Here is a 20182-nt window from a genome sequence, read left to right as displayed (position 1 = left end):
AAATACATAATTAAAAATCAGGCTGGGGCTGTAGCTCGGAGGTAGAATGCCCCTGGGTTCCACCCCCAGTACTGAAAAAAAAAAAAAGTATAGTATAGTTTAACGTTCTTTACTAGCTCTCAGATCTGTGGGTCTCTTTTTCTTTTACCCTTCATTCCCTCAGCTCAGCACGTGAGAGTTCAGTTAGCTTTGTTTGGTTTCAATTTTCCCAGTCTTTCCTCCCACTGCTTCCCTTATAATTTAGTGTTGATACTTCCCATGCCTCACACATGCTTCTTTTTAGCTATCTCTAAAAAGGAGTATTCGGGAGGCTGACAGTGGAGGATCGCGGTTCGTGGCCAGCCTCAGCTACTTAGCAATGCCCTTTGCAACTCAGCAAGACCCTGTTTCAAGCATAAAAAGAGACTAAAAAGTGGGGCTGGGAGTGTAGCTCTGAGGTTGAATGCCCCTGAGGGTTCCATTTCGGTACGGCAAAAAAAAAAAAAAAAAAAAAAAAAAAGTGTGTCCAGCAAGGATGGAATTCAGCCAAACGAAGTCCCAGAGGGCCCCATGTGTTCTTATTCCCAGGTCAAAACTTAATTGGTATGAAAAAATGTTCAACATCGTTAGCAACTAGAAAGATGCAAATAAAAAATACCCTGAGATTTCATCTAACCCCAGTTAAAATAGCAAGCATTAAAAATACAAACAACATCAGTGAGGCCTCTCAGCAACTAAGCCAAACTGGGTAGGAGGGAGGAGGAGGAAGTGGTGTGGGAATTGGGGGAGGGCTAAGTGAGAGATGTGTGCCGTCTTGTGCCTCATAATGACTTATGACTACAATGCACCAATAAATAAAAACAAAAGCCCCAAAAACATTTTTAAAAAATCCAAAAACTTAATTGGTGCTCATCTAACAAAAACAGCTCTTTCTAAAGTCTGTACTTCAGAGCAGTTTAATTCACAGGTCATTTTTTAAATTTTTATGTGGATCATATTGAAAATGGCATACATTCAGACCGTGCTTGATGTCCTCCCCCCACTTCTCTTTCTTCCCCTCCGAACAATGAGTTTCCAGGTTAACCACGCTACATTCACACTTATACACATACTCGGATGTAGCTCCTCCATTAGTCAGCCTCACCCTTCTTCCTCTCCTCTCCTTCCATTCTAGCTTTGCTGAGGTTTCCCCTCCATTATCTACAGTCCCTCTGGCATTCCTAATACTCCCTAGTTTGGGCATATTAGAGAATACATATATGTCTCTTCTCTTCCTGTGTTTGGCTAGTCTCACTTAATGTTCTCCAGGTCTTTCCATCTTCTTGCAAATGACATGAGTTTGTTCTTCTTTATAGCTGAGTAGAATTCCATTGTGTGTATTTCGATAATTTTGCAATTCATTCATCTGTTGATGGAGACTTAGCTTGGTTCCATATTTTGGCTATTACGAATTGTGCTGCTATGAACATGGGTATGCATATGTTACTGTAGTTCTCTGATTTCAAGTCCTTTGGAAAGATACCCAGGAGTGGTATGGCCAGATCATATGGTGGATCCATTCCCAGTTTTCTAAGGAATCTCCACACTGATCTCCCTAGTGGCTGAATTAGTTTGCACTCCCATTAACAGTGTAAAAAGAGTTCTTCTTTCCCCACATCCTCACCAGCATTTGTTGTTATTTGATTTCTTTATGCTTGAGACTCTGATTGGGATTGTATGGAATCTCATTGTAGTTTTGATTTGCATCTCCCTGATGGCTAATGATGTTGAACATCTTTTCCTGTATCTATTGGCCACTTCTTTTGTGAAGTGTCTATTCAATTCAGTTGCCCATTTCTTGACTGAGTTATTTGTTTTGCTAGTGTAGAGTCTTTTGAGCTCTTTATATATTCTGGATATTAGCCCTCTATTAGAGTGGTGGCTGGTAAAGATCTCCCATTCTATAGGCTTTCTCTTTAGGTTCTTGATGGTTTCCTTTGATGAGAAGAAACTTTTTATTTTGATGCCATTCCACTTGTTAACTCTTGTTTTAATTTTCTGCACTTTGGAAGTCTTGTTGAGAAAGTTACTGCCTGTGCCTATATGTTGGAGTGTTGATCCTATGCCCTCCTCTAATAACTTCACAGTCTCTGGTCTAATTTCTAAGTCTTTGATTCACCTTGAGTTGATTCCTGTGCACAGTGAGAGGTAAGGATTTAGTTCCATCTTTCTACAAATGGATAGCCAGTTCTCCCAGCACCATTTGTTGAAAAGGCTGTCTTTTCTCCAGTGTATGAGTTTGGCCTCTTTGTCAAAGATTAATTGACTATAGGTGTGTGGGTTTGTTTCTGTATCTTCTATTCTGTTTCACTGGTCAGTCACAGGTCATTTTTAAAGCATCTTGCATGTGCCACTGTGACTGACACTAACAAGGCAGAGATGAAAAATGTTCCTCCCTCAGGATTCAGACAATAGCAGGGGACACGAAAGCAAAGTTGTAACACAGAAGATTAAATACTGATTTTGAGCTCAGCAGAGTTTGTTATGGTTCAGGCTGGAAGGTGCTGAATGGTAGGATTGAGAGGGATGTCTGGGTGTGGTGGTGCACACTTGTAATCCCAGCATTTGGGAGGCTGAGACAGGAGGACTGGGCTCGTGGCCAGCCTCAGCTACTTAGTGAGGCCCTTTGCAACTCAGTGAGACCCCGTTTCAAAATAAAGAAAATAGGGCTGGGGTTTTGCTGGAGGTAGAATGCCCCTGGATTCCATCCCTAGTACCACAAAAAAAAAAAAAGAAAGAAAGAAAAAGAAAAAGAAGAAAGGGATGGTGCCACAGACTTTGCTCAGTTGGGGCGCGAGTCCACTCGCGATCGATCTCAGAAAAGATGGGGGAGGATAGGGTGCCCGTACTGCAGACACTTATCTGCAGCGATTCTTTCCCTTCTAGGAAATAAATTTCTTTAAGTTCCTATTTGCGGCTCTTTTTGGAAAGAATCTAACATGGATCAATGCTTCTTGTGCAATCGAACACTTTATTCTAGACACAAGATTTTTATATATTCCCATTTCCCAGTGATTCTCTAGTAAAAAAAGTGCAAACACCCAAAATACAATAGAGAGATACACATGCAGATTACCAACCCTGAACAAGACAAAAGTAAAGGCCTGTGACATCACAGGTCTTTGTGATTGAAACCAGTCCCATGACCCCAGGTGGGTCTTGTGCTCTGAATCAGCCCCTTTGGCCTTGCAGCTGCAGAGGCTTTTAGTGGGCTAATTCCAGAAGAACAAAAGTCACACCCAAAATCACTTGAGGAATCCAGTTTTTAAGAGTTTTCTTTAACCCTTTCGGAACTTTTATTCCTAGGGCTTAGTCCAATGTCCTTCTCTATCTAGCAACCTCCTTTGAGCTGAATGGGGGGCGAAGTCCGAGATTCCAGCTTTCATATATGTAGTTGGCGTAGGGAAATCCGTGTACCTTTATGATTTAGAGGATTTCGATGAATGTCTGCTGGATTCTGTCTGTAATACCATCTGCTGTCTGAAAGCTTAAGCAAGCCCATAACACAGTTTAGCAGGTAAACACCAAGAAATAACATGAAGTTTTTAGATTTAGTTGTCAGATGTACTTCTCTAGCAGCTGAGCACTTTTCCTCAAACGATAGGCTTATTAACCAGGTGGTGTCGCTCTGTCTCCAGGCAGTGCTATCACTAGGTGTAAAGGTCAAGATTCCTTTCAGCCCTTGGCTCTATTGTAATGAAGGTCAAAGATAGGGAGGAGTTCTGCATTTGTAATTACTGACTGGAATGCTGCCACTGCATCTAAATTCTAACTAGTTTTTATTACCATTTGAACAAAGCCGAGGACATTTACCAGAAAGTTTATTTTCCACGGACTCAGTTTCTCTCACAGTCCTGATCTTACACCACGTAAGATCATGATTCTTTTAACTCTCCACGTGTGGAGAGTTAAAAGAATCATTGTTAAAAGAATAATAGTTATGAAAGAATATCTGAAAGTGGAGAATACTTTTGGCCAGCGACCACACCTTCTCTCAGGGCTTATTTCTCACATTGAGATTTTGCCTATGGACTGCATGAGTAAATTGCACGCAGATGCCAAGAGGGCGTAGCTGTAGCTGGTATCTGCAGGATGGGTAGAAATTCCTTCTCAGAAGAATTGAGTAAATGGAGTCTTGGCCATGGATAAGAGGTAGTTACATATTTAGTCTGATAGGCCAGGTCCCTCCCCCCCACGTGACCCTGCAGCGGGGACAGGAGGCGGAACCCCGGAAGCCAGAAGTAGAGATATCATGAGAATCCAGGTGCCCGGTGAGATGCCAGGCATCTTGAGGCTCCAGATGTCGCTAGAGAATCCGTGTTCCCCACAGTTATCCCCACCCCCAAAAGCCCCCACTTAAAACATGGGCACTTCCACCCCACCACGTGTGACTCAGCTGGCAGACAGGAACTACACACGGCTCTCTGAATGTGTGGCTCTTTGGTTTCGCCCCGAAGGTGCCAGGTTTCTTGATGGAAGTCATTGTTAATAACCTGGTTGGTGCTTGCCTTCTTCATGAACTCCCTAACTCAATTTTCTACATTTCATAGTCAAGGCAGAGAATGGGCACAGATGAAAAAAATGTGAATAATAGTCCAAATTCTAAGTACTATTTTGGGTATGTGGAAGTATATATATATATTTGTTTTTCAGTAGAGAATAAAGAATGAGCCCCAAAGCCCTGGAGTCCTAGCCGGTTCCTCATCCAGTTTTTTCCTGTGGTCACCTGTCTCGCCTTCTTTCAACATGACAGATGCCGCTGTGTCCTTCGCCAAGGACTTCCTGGCAGATGGAGTAGCCGTGGCCATCTCCAAGATGGCAGTAATGCCCATTGAGCGGGTCAAGCTGCTGCTGCAGGTGCAACATGCCAGCAAACAAATCACTGCAGATAAGCAATACAAGGGCATTATAGACTGCGTGGTCCGTATCCCCAAGGAGCAAGGAGTCATGTCCTTCTGGCGTGGTAACCTGGCCAATGTCATCAGATACTTCCCCACCCAGGCTTTCAACTTTGTCTTCAAAGATAAATACAAGCAGATCTTCCTGGGTGATGTGGACAAGAGAACCCAGTTCTGGTGCTACTTCGCAGGGAACCTGGCATTGGGTGGTGCCACTGGGGCCACACCCTTGTGTTTTGTGTACCCTCTTGATTTTGCCTGTACCCGTCTAGCAGCTGATGTGGGTAAAGCTGGAGCCGAGAGGGAATTCAAAGGCCTCGGTGACTGCCCGGTTAAGATCTCCAAATCTGATGGGATTAAGGGTCTGTACCAAGGCTTTAACATATCCATGCAGGGTATTATCATCTATGGAGCTGCCTACTTTGGCATCTATGACACTGCGAAGGGAATGCTTCCAGATCCCAAGAATACCCACATCTTCATCAGCTGGATGATTGCATAGTCTGTCACTGCCGTTGCGGGGTTGACTTCCTATCCATTTGACACTGTTCGCCGTCGCATGATGATGCAGTCAGGACCCAAAGGAACTGACATCATGTACACGGGTACAATCGACTGCTGGAAGAAGATTGCTTGTGATGAAGGCGGCAAAGCTTTTTTCAAGGGCACGTGGTCCAATGTTTTCAAAGGCATGGGTGGTGCCTTTGTGCTTGTCTTATATGATGAGATTAAGAAGTTCACATAAGTTATTTCCTAGGTCATTCCCCTGCGGACAGGCATGTTGTATTGTATAACATATCTTGAGCATTCTGGGCAGACTGGGCTGTCTGTTTATCAATGGCAACTATTTACTGGTTGAAAATGGAAAGCAATAATATTCATCTGACCAGTTTTCTCTTAAAGCCATTTCCATGGTAATGAAATAATGATGGGACTCAATTATATTTTTTATTTCAGACACTCCTGAAAAATAACAAATTTGATGAAATAAAAAGATATCAGAAAGAAAAAAAGAATGAGGCAGAGAGAAGCAACAGAAGACAAGGACGATACAGGAAGCCTTCCTCTCTCTTACCACACCCTTGGGGCTCCCATCATTTTCTAATTCAGAAGCCAGGAGAGGGATTTCCAATATCATCTAAGTCCTCAGGGAGAAGAAATGAAGTCTGTGTTACTTGAGATACAAACGTGTCCCCGAGGGCAGGAGGAAGGTGTATGGTGAGCACCGTCTTCCACTGTGGGTCAGTCTCTACCCTTCTCATTTCTATGTTAATGCTCTTACTGCAGCGGCCTGGCTTGAGACTGTTCACAGACAAATGCAAAAATATCCAGAGTCACTTACTGTTGAACGAAGGGTCAGCTTCCTTTTCAGATTTCCTTGGCACAGTCTGGGAAATTTCTGTAGAACTGCACATCTCCCCTGGGTCTCTTAGAAAGTATTCCCTCCTCTTTCCTCTTTTCTTCTCATCAACTGGGTAGCCTTTCCCCAGACTGCACTGTGGCTGCCTGGGCTCCTGAGAGCTGGTCAGTCCTCATTTGGGGACATTTTGGGAAACCAAAGTTATGCATGAAAGAGACAGAGAGAAGTCAATGACTTTAGCCGTCTCCTCTTAATCCCAGGCTAATTCCAGGGGCCAAGAAGGATGGGGTCTAAAAGATGAAAACTGACACTTTGTACTTGAAATCTAGCACAAAAAAGATAGTGAAGACAAAGCTTCAAATAGAATGTGTTTCAGCTACCAGAATTGAGAAAAACTATAGGTGAGTGCAATAAGTGTTTTCAAAGATAGCAGGCACAGTATAGCCCTGCAGATTCACCTTGCCTTTGAGCCACGTTCTGTAGTGACAGCTCTTGGAGCTCTGGGAGAGCTTTGCCTTTCACATCAACCGCCTGTTAGAGCTTGAGGCAATTGTCACATTGCAGTAGACATTCTTTCTACAGGGAGGGAAGGGTGGGTCCTGATGACTTGCTCTGGCAATATGACACAGCCTCCTTGGATCCACTCCCGTGTTCACCAGGAAGAAGTTCAGCGCCTGAGGAATTTTGCCAGGGAGGTAAGCCCCCGAGAAGAGATGACCCAACTTCTCCCCAAGTGCTGTGCCCATCCTCAGGAATGCTGAGAATGCCAGGCTTGCTAGCCTCAGAGCATGGGGTGTGGAAAGAACTGCAGGGGGAGCAAGAAGTTAAATCATAAACAGGGAAAGAGAATTCCTTCAGAGTGACCCTCATCCTTGGAGATATCAAGGCCTTTCAAGAAAGGTGGGTATGAGGAATTCCTTCCGTGTTTGGAGCTGGCACTGAACTTCCCTCTCACTTAAGATTGAGTTTAGGCTTGATTCAATGGAGTGTTTTCACAGAGAGCAACAGAGGGCCAGAAAGAGCCCCCTTGGAGGTGACCATGCTATCTCAATATACTCTACCCCTGTGTTCTGTGCTTTAGCCCCAATGACCTGTGTTTATATGCTGTTCTTTTCCATTGAAGACCCTCCTCTCCTGTCAAAGCCATACTTATTTTTAAATATTTGCTCTAGGAATCATCTTTCTCTAGAATCCTACCTGTCTAAGTCTCATCAATTTGGTTTCCTTTCTGTGTCTCCCTTAGTCCTCGGTAGGCATCTGTAGTATTTCTCTTTCTTTCCTTTCTTTCTTTCCTTTCTTTCTTTCTTTCTTTCTTTCTTTCTTTCTTTCTTTCTTTCTTTCTTTCTTTCCTTCTTTCTTTCTTTCTGTGGAACTGGGGATGGAATGCCAGGGGCATTCTAGCTCTGAGAGGAAGGAGTCTCACTGAGTTGCAAAGGGCCTCACTAAGTAGCTGAGACTGATCGCAAACCCGGATCCTCCTTTCTCAGTCTCCCAAGTGCTGGGATTACAAGCATTCACCATGACACCTGGCTATTCTTTATTTTTTAAGTCATTATTATTTTTGTGGTACCAGGGTTGGAACCCAGGGGGAATTCTACCTCCAAGCTACACCCCAGCCCTATTTTTTTTTTGTTTTGTTTTTTTTGGTGGTACTGGGGATGGAACCCTTCTACCTTCAGGCTCCACTCCCAGACCTATTTTTTTTTTTAATTTTTTATTTCTTTGGAAACAGGGTCTCTTAAGCCAACGAGGCTGGCTTCAAACCTGCACGATGCTCTTGTCTCCGCCTCCCAAGCACGGGGATTACAAGCGTGTGCCTCCACGCCCGGCCCCAGCCCTATTTTTTATTCTTTATTTTGAAACAGGGTCTCACTGAGTTGCACAGGGCTCACTAAGTAGCTGAGGCTGGCTACAAACCTGTGGTCCTCCTGGCTCAGCCTCTCGAATACTGGGATGACAAGTGTGCGCCACCACGCCCGGCTTCACCTGTAGCATTTTACTTGTCTCACATCTCAGGTTTCTGTCGCTTCCCTAGGCAGTGAGATACATGAGCATAGCAGCGATGTCCCTTGTATCTCTGAATCACTAAGTGCAGCATTTGGTACGTAATAAATGCAGAGTGGAGCTGAATAACTTTACTGATAATAAGGCAATTTCTACAGAATCTGGAGACTGAATGAACGCCTAGGGGAAAAAACGCAGCAGAATTGCTTTATCCTAGAGAAAAGTATGAAAATATTCCTACTCATACATCTGGGACCCACCGGTGAGAAGCTGTTAAGAGCCGAATGTTTTCTGGGAACAAAGACTGTTTGGGTGTGCTAGAAAATAATGGAGCTGGCAGGGAGCCACAGATCTTCAAGTCAACCTCAGGCTTTGCATGAGAACGGAGGCTTTTAAAAAACAAGGCTTCAGAATGTCACTGACTCAGCTTTTCTAATTTGTTGTGGTCTTCAGAACTGCAAGGATTTGAATTAAAAGGTAAGGAATCGTTTCTAAATTTTTTTTATTAATTATTACAATCAGGAACTCAGAATTCTGCTTCTGATAAGCCATCTTAGAGAACCCAGGTTGTGAAAGGGTCTTTGATTGGTAGTTCTATGGGGGTGAATATCGTGGACTCAAAAAATGGAAAGAACTCATTTTAATATTCCCCCAGAGTACTTAGCTTCAAGTTGACACTAAATAAGTAGGTATGGGTAACTGACTGATGGATTGGTTGAATTAATGTAGTTCCTTCCTTTTTTTTTTTTTTTAAATAAGGGCACAATTAGCCTTAGAAATACAATTGTGTGTGTGTGTGTGTGTTAGTACCGAGAATTGTACCCAGGTGGGCATTCTACTTCAGAGTTATACCCTCAGCCTTATTTTATTTATTTATATTTATTTATTTGTTTAGCCGTACTGGGTATGGAACCCAGGGGCATTCTACCTCTGAGCTACACCCCCAACCCTATTTTTACTATTAATTTGAAACAGGATCTCACTAAGTTGCAGATGGCCTCACTAAGTGGCGGAAGCTATCCTCGAACAGCAAGCCTCCTAAGTACTGGGATTACAAGCATAATCCTCGTGTCGATTGCTGACTTTTTTAACTTTTATTTTGAAACAGTCTCTTTAGGGTGATGAGAGGCTTCTGGAAATTGCTCAGTTGCTGAGGCTGTCCTCAAAGCTATGATCTTCCTCCTGTCTCGGCCTCCCAAGTACTGGGATTACAGGCATGTGCCAATTCTCCCAGTTTAGAAAAGCAAGTACTTTGTGGAGGTCTGAGTTCAGCTAGGCCCTTGGGTTGCTGGAGAAGAGTAATTTCATATAATAGGTGTATGAGATGGCCTAGCTTCTTCCAGCTCTTTGGACACCTGGGAAGAAGGTGAGGTACAGCAGGGGCCAGACCCCTTGCCGGTCTTCCCAGGGGAGTGCAGGGCAAGCCTGGATTCTGATGTCCTCACTTATAGCCCAGGGCCTTCTCTATCACATCACTTATTTGTCAGTTCTTTGTGGAAATGCCTTTAAATCCTTTGTTCCTCACAGAATTTCACAATTGAGGAGCAGAGAGAAACATTCAGCTGGTCTGTGGAGACACAGGGATTCAAAGGTAGATAGTTTGGTTCAAATTCTGATCCTGGTCAAATGGAAGCCATTTTTTTTCCTTTTCTTCTATGATATTAGGGTTTGAACCCAAGGGCGTTCTGTCTCTGAGCTATACTTCAGCCCTATTTTATATTTTTATTTTGAAACAAGGCCTTAGCGAGTTGCTGAAGCTGGCTGCAAGCCTCCGATCCTCTTGTTTCGGCTTCCCAAATACTAGCACTCCAGGCATGTGCCACCATGATCAGTGCGAGTCACATTCTTTGCAAAATAATTTTTTCTGTTATTTTTACCCAAATCACATATTAATGATATTGTTATAATAATGAGGTACCATCATTTAAGGGCTGAGACATGAAGACGTGAAGATGGAAGAGGCTCCTGGCATTTTTTTAACCTAAACATTGGCTCCCCTTTGTAGACTACCCCCCCCCAGCTCTAAAATCCACAAACGATGAGCTGGGGTGCGTCGCGTATTCACCGGATCTGTGATTGGAGAAAATGGGACACGTGCACCATACGGCTTGGGGACTATTAACTAGAGAGCCCACTCGCTGGGACCACGTTCATATTGTCGTACAGGTGGGAAAGAGAATGGCTTGTGGTGGGAACCAGAGCGGTGGCACCATGGAATTCATCCTGGCAGGCTTCCCAAATCTCAAGGGCGCAGGAGTGGAGCTGTTTACGGCGCTCCTCCTCGTCTATCTGCTGACTCTGTCAGGCAACTTGCTGATCGTGGGGCTGGTCGCCTCTGATGCTCGCCTCCACACCCCCATGTACTTCTTTCTGGGTAACCTGTCCTGCCTGGAAATTCTGATCACTTCTGTCATCATTCCTAAAATGCTGAGCAATTTCCTCTCAAAGCAACACACCATTTCCTTTGCCGCATGCATCGCTCAGTTTTATTTCTACTTCTTCCTCGGGGCCTCTGAATTCCTCCTGCTGGCCGCCATGTCTGTGGATCGCTACCTGGCCGTCTGCCACCCGCTGCGCTACCGGGCGCTCATGACCCGGGCGGCGAGCGTCCGCGTGGCCGGGGCCTGCTGGCTGGGGGGCCTGCTCCCGGTGCTCGGCCCCACTGCGGCCGTGGCCTCGCTCCCCTTCTGCCAGCAGGGGGCGGTGGTGCGGCACTTCTTCTGTGACAGCGGCCCGCTGCTCCAGGTGGCCAGCGCCAGCACCAGGGAGCTGGAGGAGACCGACTTTGTCCTGGCCTCGCTGGTCATCGTGTCCTCCCTGGCGGTCACTGCTGCGTCCTACGGCCACATCATCCTGGCGGTCCTGCGCGTTTCCTCCGCTTCCGGCCGGCAGAAGGCCTTCTCCACCTGCACCTCCCACCTGATGGTGGCGACCCTCTTCTACGGAAGCGCCATTTTTCTCTACGTGCGGCCATCGCAGAGTGGCTCTGTGGACACGAACTGGGCAGTGACCGTGGTGACCACATTTGTGACACCGCTGCTGAATCCCATCATCTACGCCTTACGCAACGAGCAAGTCCAGGAAGCTTTGAAGGGCGTGGTTAGGAAGGCGGTAGCCGATTTTATAGGGAATCTTTCACTTGCTGAGCGTGCGAATAAGAAAACATTGGGTTAGAAGGGGAAAAACTTGGTAAATTGTTGTTGTTGTACTGGGAACGAAACCCAGGGGCATTCTACCTCTGAGTTACACCCCCAAACCTACTTTTTATTTTTTATTTTGAAACAGGGTCTCCCTGAGTTGCAAAGGGCCTCACTAAGTAGCTGAGGCTGGCTGTGAACCGCGATCCTCCGGTCTCAGCCTCCCAAATGCTGGGATTACAAGTGTGCGCCACCACACCTGGCTGGTAACTAGTTTTTTTTTTTTTTTTTTTTTTTTTTGTGGGTCTAGGGATGGAAACCAGGGGCACTCTACCTCTGAGCTACACCCCCTACCCTTTTTTTGTGTGTGTGGGTCTGGGGGTGGAACCCAGGGGCATTTGACCTCCGAGCTACACCCCCTGCCCTATTTTTTATTCTTTATTTTGAAACCGGGTCTCACTGAGTTGCGGAGGGCCTAAGTAGCTGAGGCTGTCCCCGAACCGCGATCCTCTGGTCTCAGCCTCCCGAATGCTGGGATTACAAGCGTGCGCCACCACGCCCGGCTTCCTATTTTTTATTCTTTATTTTGAAACAGGTTCTCACACAGTTGCGGAGGGCCTCACTAAGTAGCTGAGGCTGTCCGCGAACCGCGATCCTCCTGTCTCAGCCTCCCAAATGCTGGGGTTACAAGCATGTGCCGCCCGACTCTGTAACTAGTCTTAAATTTCTACAATCTCCATTGTCACTCTTCCTGTCATCGTCAAGGACATGACCAAAGACTGAATTGTGGAACTGCTAATAAACTTCGGAACTATCAAATCTCTGCCTCTTTGCTTTCAGGTAAAACGCATCAATCCTATATTCTACATAATATAACCCATACTATTTTTTATTTTTATTTTTATTTTTTGCGGTACTGGGAATGGAACCCAGGGGCATTCTACCTCCAAGCTCCTCCCCCAGCCCTATTTTTTATTCTTTATTTTGAAACAGGGTCTCACTGAGTTGCAGAGGGCCTCACTAAATAGCTGAGGCTGGCTGTGAACCGCGAGCCTCCGGTCTCAGCCTCCCAAATGTGGCGATGACAAGCATAAACCACGCCCGGCTCTCAGTTCATTTTCATATCTAGTCCCTCCCAAATTCATCCACTTCTCGTTTCTTTCTTTCTTTCTTTCTTTCTTTCTTTCTTTCTTTCTTTTCTTGCGGTTCTGAGGATGGAATCTAGGGGCTTTCTACCTCTTCTTTATTATTATTATTATTATTTTTTTTTGGTGGTACCGGGTACCTCTTCTTTATTTTGAAACAGGGTCTCACTGAGTTGCAAAGGCCCTCACTAAGTAGCTGAGGCTGTCCGCGAACCGCGATCCTCCGGTCTCAGCCTCCCAAATGCTGGGGTTACAAGCGTGCGCCACCACGCCCGGCCTGATGGATCTTTCCTAAAGCACACTTGGTTATGTCACAATCATCTCCTCTAACACAGCCACTTAAATATGTTCAGTGGTGTTTTACCATGTTAAGATGATTCCAAAAATTTGATTATGATCTATGAGGCCATACACATTCTATTCTATGCCTACTTCTTGAAAATTTCTCATAATACACATTTCACCACTACATCCTTACACATCACATTTCTTCTAGATTGGCCTTCATTTAATTCTCAAGCATAATGTCCTCTATACGTTTTCTACATTGTCCACTTATCTTTAGGTCAGATTTCGAATGAAATATGTATATCTATATCTATCTATATCTGTATCTATCTATATCTATACGTATCTCCACCCTGAATGGGGTACTAGAAGCGTGGTGTGGAGGCACACGCTTGCAATCCCAGCATTCGGGAGGCTGAGACAGGAGGATCGCGGTTTGTGGCCAGCCTCAGCTACTTAGTGAGGCCCTCCACAACTTAGTGAGACCCTGTTTCAAAATAAAAAGACTAAAATCTAGGGCTGTGGGTGTAGTTTGGAGGTAGAATGCTCCTTGTTTCCATCCCCAGTACCGCAATAAATAAATAAATAAATAAATAAATAAATAAATAAAATAAAAGGGTGCCTAGTGCATTGTAGCTGTTCAATAATTACTTGTTGATGAAAAGAATGTAGAGCACAAGGAATAAATAAATTCTGACCGTAGGCTTAAAGAAGAATCGAGAGTAGAGCTTTCATTTGTACCAGACGTAAAGAAACATTTCAACAAGTGAAGAAGGGGCTGCTGACCAGAAACAATAGAGTGGAAGTATTGAAATATAAAATAGGTTGTCAGCTGGAGGTAGTGGTGCATACTAGTAACTGCAGTACTTGGGAGAATGAGACAGGAGGATCACAGGATTATGTCCAGCCCCAGCAATTTAGGGAAACTCTGTTTCAAAATAAAAAATAAAAGCCAAGTGTGGTAGCCCACGCTTGTAATCCCAGCATTTGGAAGGCTGAGACAGGAGGATCCCGGTTGGAGGACAGCCTCAGCTACTTAGTGAGATCCTCTGCAACTTAGCGAGACCCTGTTTCAAAAGAGAATAAAACCCAGGCGTGGTGGTGCAGGCCTGGGAGGCTGAGACAGGAGGATCCCGCAAATTCAAAGCCGGCCTCACCTACATAGTGAGGCTCTCAGCAACTTGGTGAGACCCTGTTTCCAAATAAAATATAAAATAGGTCTAGGAGTGTAGCCTGGAGGTAGAAGGCATCTGGGTTCCATCCCCAGTACCACCAAAAAAAAAAAAAAAAAGAATAAAAAATATCACAGGGGGTATAGCTCGGAGGTCGTATGCCCCTGGGTTCCATCCCCAGACCTGCAATAAATAAATAAATAAATAAATAAATAAATAAATAAGTAAATAAATAAATAATTAAAGCTAATAGGCAGCTCAGTGCAGCTTTAACGAATCTTTATTACAAAAGCAGTAGGAAATAGAGAAGAAAAAGAAAAAGCAGCCTGCTGACCCGCATGCTGGAGAGCCTGAAAATGGAACTCTGGCTCCTTTTTGGGACCCCAGCCTTTAAGTAGATTTTGTATTGGTATCTTTTTTATCATCGTTACCAAGGCAATGGGCTAGTTACTTATTTCTTAGCCAGGTGGTGCCTCTTTATCTCCGGACAGTGCACTTACTAAGTGCAGGGGTTAAGAATCTACCTGGCCTTTGCCTCTATTGGGCAGTATCAGTTGCTCAGCAACTATGACTCTGAGGCTTTTACTATAGGTTAATCATTAGAACAAAGGGCAAAGACAGAGGGGCACTCGGCATTGTAACAGCTGCCGCCCCTCCCTGCCTGAGTGCCTGCACAGCACCCGGCCCCTAACTATACATTTCAGAAATTAATACCAAAGCAATTTTCCAATACGGCACATAAACTAGGGCTGTGGGTGTAGCTCAGAGGTAGAACATTCCTGGGCTCAATCCCCAGTACCCCCCAAAAGAACAAAACAAGACAAAAAATAAGTAGTGTTTTCCAGATAACAAGCACTGTGATTTGGGCTGAATTATGGAAGGAGCAGAAGTAGAAAATGAGACTGGAAAGGAAGTTTGAGGTTCAGATGGAAAAGACATTGAATCTTATTTTGTAGATCTCAGAAAATGAGAAAAAAATGCATCCTCAGTACCAAAAACAACAAAACAACAAAAAAAGAAAAACAAAAAACGTAGACAATGGCCATATTCCTGACAGATATCATTAAATTAGTGTGAAAAGGAGCTTGGGTGTCAATCATCATTGTCGCCTTACTTTTTCTAGTGACTCCTTGAAATGTGCTCGCCTACATATGACTGGAACTCTTACAGGCTGCTGTCAGGGAAAAGGGGAGCCTCGTAAAAACTTTCCTTTGCTGCAAAAGAAGACAATCCACAAGTTTTTCAGCATTAAGAAAAATGTCAGCCATTTTTTTCTTAAACTTATACTTTTTTTTTTTTTTTTTTTTTTTTTTGCGGGTCTAGGGATGGAACCCAGGAGCATTCAACCTCTGAGCTATACCCCCTGCCCTACTTTTTATTCTTTATTTTGAAACAGGGTCTCACTGAGTTGCAGAGGTCCCCACTAAGGAGCTGAGGCTGTTCGTCTAGAGATGGAACCCAGGGGCATTCATTCTCTGAGCTACACCCCCTGCCCTATTTTGAATTATTTATTTTGAAACAGGGTCTCACTGACTTGCGAAGGACCTCGCTAAGAAGCTGAGGCGGTGTGTGAACCGCGATCCTATGGTCTCAGCCTCCCAAATGCTGGGATTACAAGCGTGCCCCACCATGCCTGTCTCTTAATGGAAGTTCTGTCTTCATGCACAAAGCTGTGTCATCTTGGAAACTCCAAGATAAAGTATTAATACAAGCATAATTCCTAACAAATAACTCTCAGAGGCAAGATCTATACAAAACTTCTCAGGAGGGTCTTGTCTACTAAGACCCAGATAGCACAAAACACCCTTAGATAAAGACAGCTTAAACATATGCCCCAAATTCAAAATGAAAACACAGACAAGAAGCTTCATCAAAACTTAAAATTTTGTACATCAAAAGATAACATCAAGCCGGGCGTGGTGGCACATGCTTGTAATCCCCGCGCTTGGGAGGTGGAGACAGGAGGATCATTCGAAGCCAGCTGCACTGGCTTAAGAGATCTTGTTTCCAAATAAAAAACAGTATAAAATACGTCTGGGAGTGTAGCCGAGAGGTAGAAGGGTTTCCAGGAACACCAGTACTACCAAAAAAAAAAAAAAAAAGAAAGAAAGATAACATCAAGAAAGTGAAAAAGACATACCACAGAATGGCAGGAAATATTTACAAGTAATATGTCTAATAAGAGAAGATACTGGTATCTAGAAGACTTGTATCTAGACTATATAAAACCACCTGCATAATAATACAAAGAAAATAACTCAGTTAAAAAATGGACATATGAGGCTGGATGCTCGGCTCCAGCCTTTGCCTAGCATGTGTGAAGTCCTACTTTTGATTGCCAGCATCCCCAAAACAAGCAAGCAAACAAAAACACCAAAAAAATGGACAAAGGATTTGAATAGACTTTTCTCCAAAAAGATATACACACAGGTAATAAGGACATAAAAAGACAACATCATTAGTCATCAGCGAAATGAAATGCAAATCAGAGCATAATGAGATACCACTTCACATTCACTACGATGGCTGTAATCAGTAGGACAAGAATAAGTATGGGCAAAGATGTGGAAAAACTGGAAACCTTTCACATTGTTGGTGGTCAGGTAAAAGGCTGCAGTATCTTTACAAAAGTGTCTAGCAATTCTTCAAAAGTTTAAACACAGTTACTATATGACCCATAAATTCCACTTATCACTCAAGAGAAATGAAAAATTTTGTGTCCACACAAAAGTTGAACATGGTGATCGTATCAGCATTATTCGTAACGCCCCAAACAGAAACAACCCAATGTGAATTGATGAACAGGTAAACAACAGAATATTATTCTCTTATGTATCTACACATCAGAATATTATTCTGCAATAAAAAGGAGGGAAGTACTGGAATGTGCTACAAAGTACGTGTAAGGGAAGTGTGTGAAACTTGAAAATAAGTGAAAGAAACTAGTCACAAAAGACCAAATATTATATGATTCAATTTATTTGAAATAGTCAGGATAGAAAAATTTACATTTAGAGAAAGTAGATTAGTGGTTGCCCAGGACTGTGTGGAATGGCTAGGAGAAAATGAAGGGAAACTTCTTCTTCTTCTTCTTCTTCTTCTTCTTATTATTATTATTATTATTATTATTATTATTATTATTATTATTTCGCAGTACTGGGGATGCAGAACCAGGGAGAATCTAACTCCCAGCCACACCCTCAGCCCTATTTTTTTATCCTTTATTTTGAAACAGGGTCTCACTGAGTTGCAAAGGGCCTTACTAAGTAGCTGAGGCTGTCCACAAACCGCGATCCTCCTGTCTCAGCCTCCTGAATGCTGGGATTACAAGCCTTCGCCACCACACTTGGCTCAAGGGAAACTTTTAAGGTTTAGAGTCAGCCGGCCTGCCAGCCTGCCTGCCTGCCTGCCTTCCTTTCTTCCTTCCCAACCAAGGGCATTCTACCTCTGAACTATACCCTCAGCCCTTTTTATTTTTATTTTGAAACAGGGTCTGGCTAAATTGCCGAGGCTGTCCTGGAACCTGCGACCCTCCTGTCTTAGCCTCCCCAAGTCCTGGGATTACACGCATGCACCACGGTGCTTGGTTTTCCACTTCAGACGCTGCAAAATCAGGGTCAGAGCGGGCGCTGCCAGACTTCTCCGACTCGGTCACTCACTGCTCCACTGTTCTCAGCGTCCAGTCACTGGTGAGGCCATGGTCCCGCACTTGTATTCTCTCTGTGAAGTCTTTCCCCACTAGGTTCTTGCCCAAACCCATGTTCAGTGCTGCCCCTGCATTTGATGGCTACAATTCCTTTCTCTAATTTGGATTTTTTTTTTTTTTCTCTCGAGAATGCCAGGACTTCGTATCCCACTTCCTACTGAGCATCTCCACTGGAAATCACTTAGCAAACACAAAAGTCTAGGCCAGACAGATAATACCTTTCAGACAGGATAAACCAACCTGGAAATCAAGGCCTCTCCCCTCTCTCCCCACCCTCCAATCACAGCATCCTTTATTTTTTTCTTGGACACCTCACTCTTCCTAGGGGAACCTCAGAAAGGACAAATTCGATGAAGGCAAACCTTCGTGGGCGCGGCCTCTCTGCAGCAGTTCCTAAGCGTGGACAGCTTCTGAGCAGAATGGAACCACACTCAGGGTTACAGGGCACGGGGCGCCAAGGGCAAAGCTCGAATGGCAAAAATAACCACCACTTTGTTATACTGCATGTTGGAAAATGACACCAGGAAATAATTCAACCACGCTCCTTTTGAACTGAATGCATGTCTGTGCCCAAGGGTCCCGGGGTTTGCGCGGCTCCGCGGCCACTGCCCTGGCGGCGGCGGAATCGGCGGGCGCCGGCTGCGGGCGCGGCTCCCCGGACTCCGCATCCCCCGGGTCTCTGCCGAGACCCGCGCCTCAGCAGCGGCTCCAGTGCCGGCCCTGGGGCCCCAGCACACTTCCAGGTGCCCATCGTCCCCGCAGGAAGGCAGAGGCGCACTCGCCTTTTTCCGCGCTCAGGTGAGACCGCCCCAGCTCTATCCCTGAGCAAGCCGCGTGCTGGGCTGAGGGCTCCCCTTCCCTCTCTGCCGGGGAGCCGTCTGCATCCCGTATCAGCTTCGTTGCCCTTCACTCTTTTGACACAAGTGGTCCATTGCCCAACAGTGGGGTCCCCAGCTGGTAGAGATGGAATGGATGTAGGTGGGATAATTGCTATACTTGGTGCTGAAGGGGTTAAATAAAAACACAGGGCTCGTCCGGGATTTGAACCCGGGACCTCTCGCACCCAAAGCGAGAATCATACCACTAGACCAACGAGCCATACATAAGGGTATCTTTTCTTCCCTGAAAATGTTCATTTTATCCTGATAGTTGTATTGCAGCTTTTGAACCATTTTGATTTCTTTCCTTTGCTCAGGGCTTTCCTTCAGTGCCCCAGGAAAGCCAGCCTGCAAGTTGGGAAGGACCTCAGCGAAAGGTTCCAGAGGTAGAAATACTAATTCCAGGACTGGGGGTGGGTCGGTTTGTGGATCCAGAGGGTCCAAGGGCGGCACTTAACAGGTTTAGAACCAGCCATGTCAGGTGGCCTGGGACTAGAGGGCCCAGGAGAAACCAGGATCGTCAATTTGAGGGAACTAGAAGGAGAGGGGCTGGAGCCCCTGTCCCTGAAGGAGCTGAACTCGAAAGGCCACCGCAGTCGTCTGCTCAGCTACAACACACCTTGCGCTTCGTGTCTGGATTCTGCCACTTCCTTGCAGCTGCACTTGGAGAACTGCGCTGGAATTTCAAGCGGTGCAGCAGGAGGAGAAAAGGTGCTCGCTCCCAATACCTCCTGCTGTCGAAGCCCACTGCTCTGCTCCTGCGATCGGTGGATGAGCTGGGGGCAGGCTGGTCCTGCCTCCGCACTAGATTCTGCTTGGGAAACGCGCTCTTAGGGCGTGGCTTTAACTTCCCCGGGGGAAGCAATGTCTTGGTTGCCTTGGTCACGCTGCCTCCCCTGGGCTGGCACCTGGGAGGTCCCTGTGACTGAACTACTGACTCCAGGTCAGGCTGAGGCCAGAGGGGAGAAGGAGAAGAGACCCTTCTCTCCCCAGCCCTCCTTACGAAAGAACATTATTTATTTATTTTTGTGCAGCACTGGGGATGGAACCCAATGGCATTCTATCTCCAAGAGACACCCCCAGCTCTATTTTTTTATTACTCACTTTTGAAACAGGGTCTCAGTGAGTTGCAAAGGGCCTCAACTAAGTGCTGAGGCTGTCCTCTAACCGAGGTCCTCCTGGCTCAGCCTCCCAAATGCGGGGATTGCAGGCGTGGGCCACCACTCCCGGCTAGTTCTAGACTTTAAGTTGGGAGTTTAGAAGAGCCCAGAATTCCCGGGAGAAGGAGCGGCTCCCACAGAATCTTGGTTGTTAGGAGACCACCTTAAAGGATCCAGGAGAGGCTAATTCCCTTTTAGCCAAGCATAGGCTTCAGCCCCCAAACTCTCAATGTCTGAAGAGTATGTCCTGTGCTTTGAGAAAGCTGCCTCTGTTAAAAACAAAAACAAAAGGCCTCAATTTTGTTCTAAGAAATCCAGGCCAGTTTACTCTTATCAGAATCAAAGTGCGCAGGTGAGAAAGACCCTGTCCTGGGCCTTGGTGTACCCCTCTCCTCTGGGAGGCACTGTCCCATCCT

General features: G+C 45.3%; 1 protein-coding gene and 1 pseudogene across 2 annotated transcripts; both read left to right on the top strand.

Moving 5' to 3' along the window:
• The first annotated feature begins 4764 nt into the window (after positions 1 to 4764).
• LOC308271406 (ADP/ATP translocase 2-like) lies at positions 4765 to 5661 on the top strand (annotated as a pseudogene). Its single transcript has one exon. The product of its transcript is annotated as an ADP/ATP translocase 2-like (transcript).
• Positions 5662 to 10458: 4797 nt separating this feature from the next.
• OR6S1 (olfactory receptor family 6 subfamily S member 1) lies at positions 10459 to 18689 on the top strand (the record flags this gene model as incomplete). Its single annotated transcript, XM_080707076.1, has 3 exons — positions 10459 to 11428; positions 18304 to 18526; positions 18671 to 18689. 3 exons carry the CDS (start codon positions 10459 to 10461, stop codon positions 18687 to 18689), a joined length of 1212 nt encoding a protein of 403 aa, XP_080563202.1.
• Positions 18690 to 20182: the final 1493 nt, after the last annotated feature.

Source organism: Muscardinus avellanarius (genome assembly GCF_963383645.1).
Source record: "Muscardinus avellanarius genome assembly, chromosome: 12".
Lineage (NCBI taxonomy): Eukaryota > Metazoa > Chordata > Mammalia > Rodentia > Gliridae > Muscardinus > Muscardinus avellanarius.
Note: the sequence above shows the minus strand (reverse complement) of the source record. Positions and strands in the feature narration are given on the sequence as shown.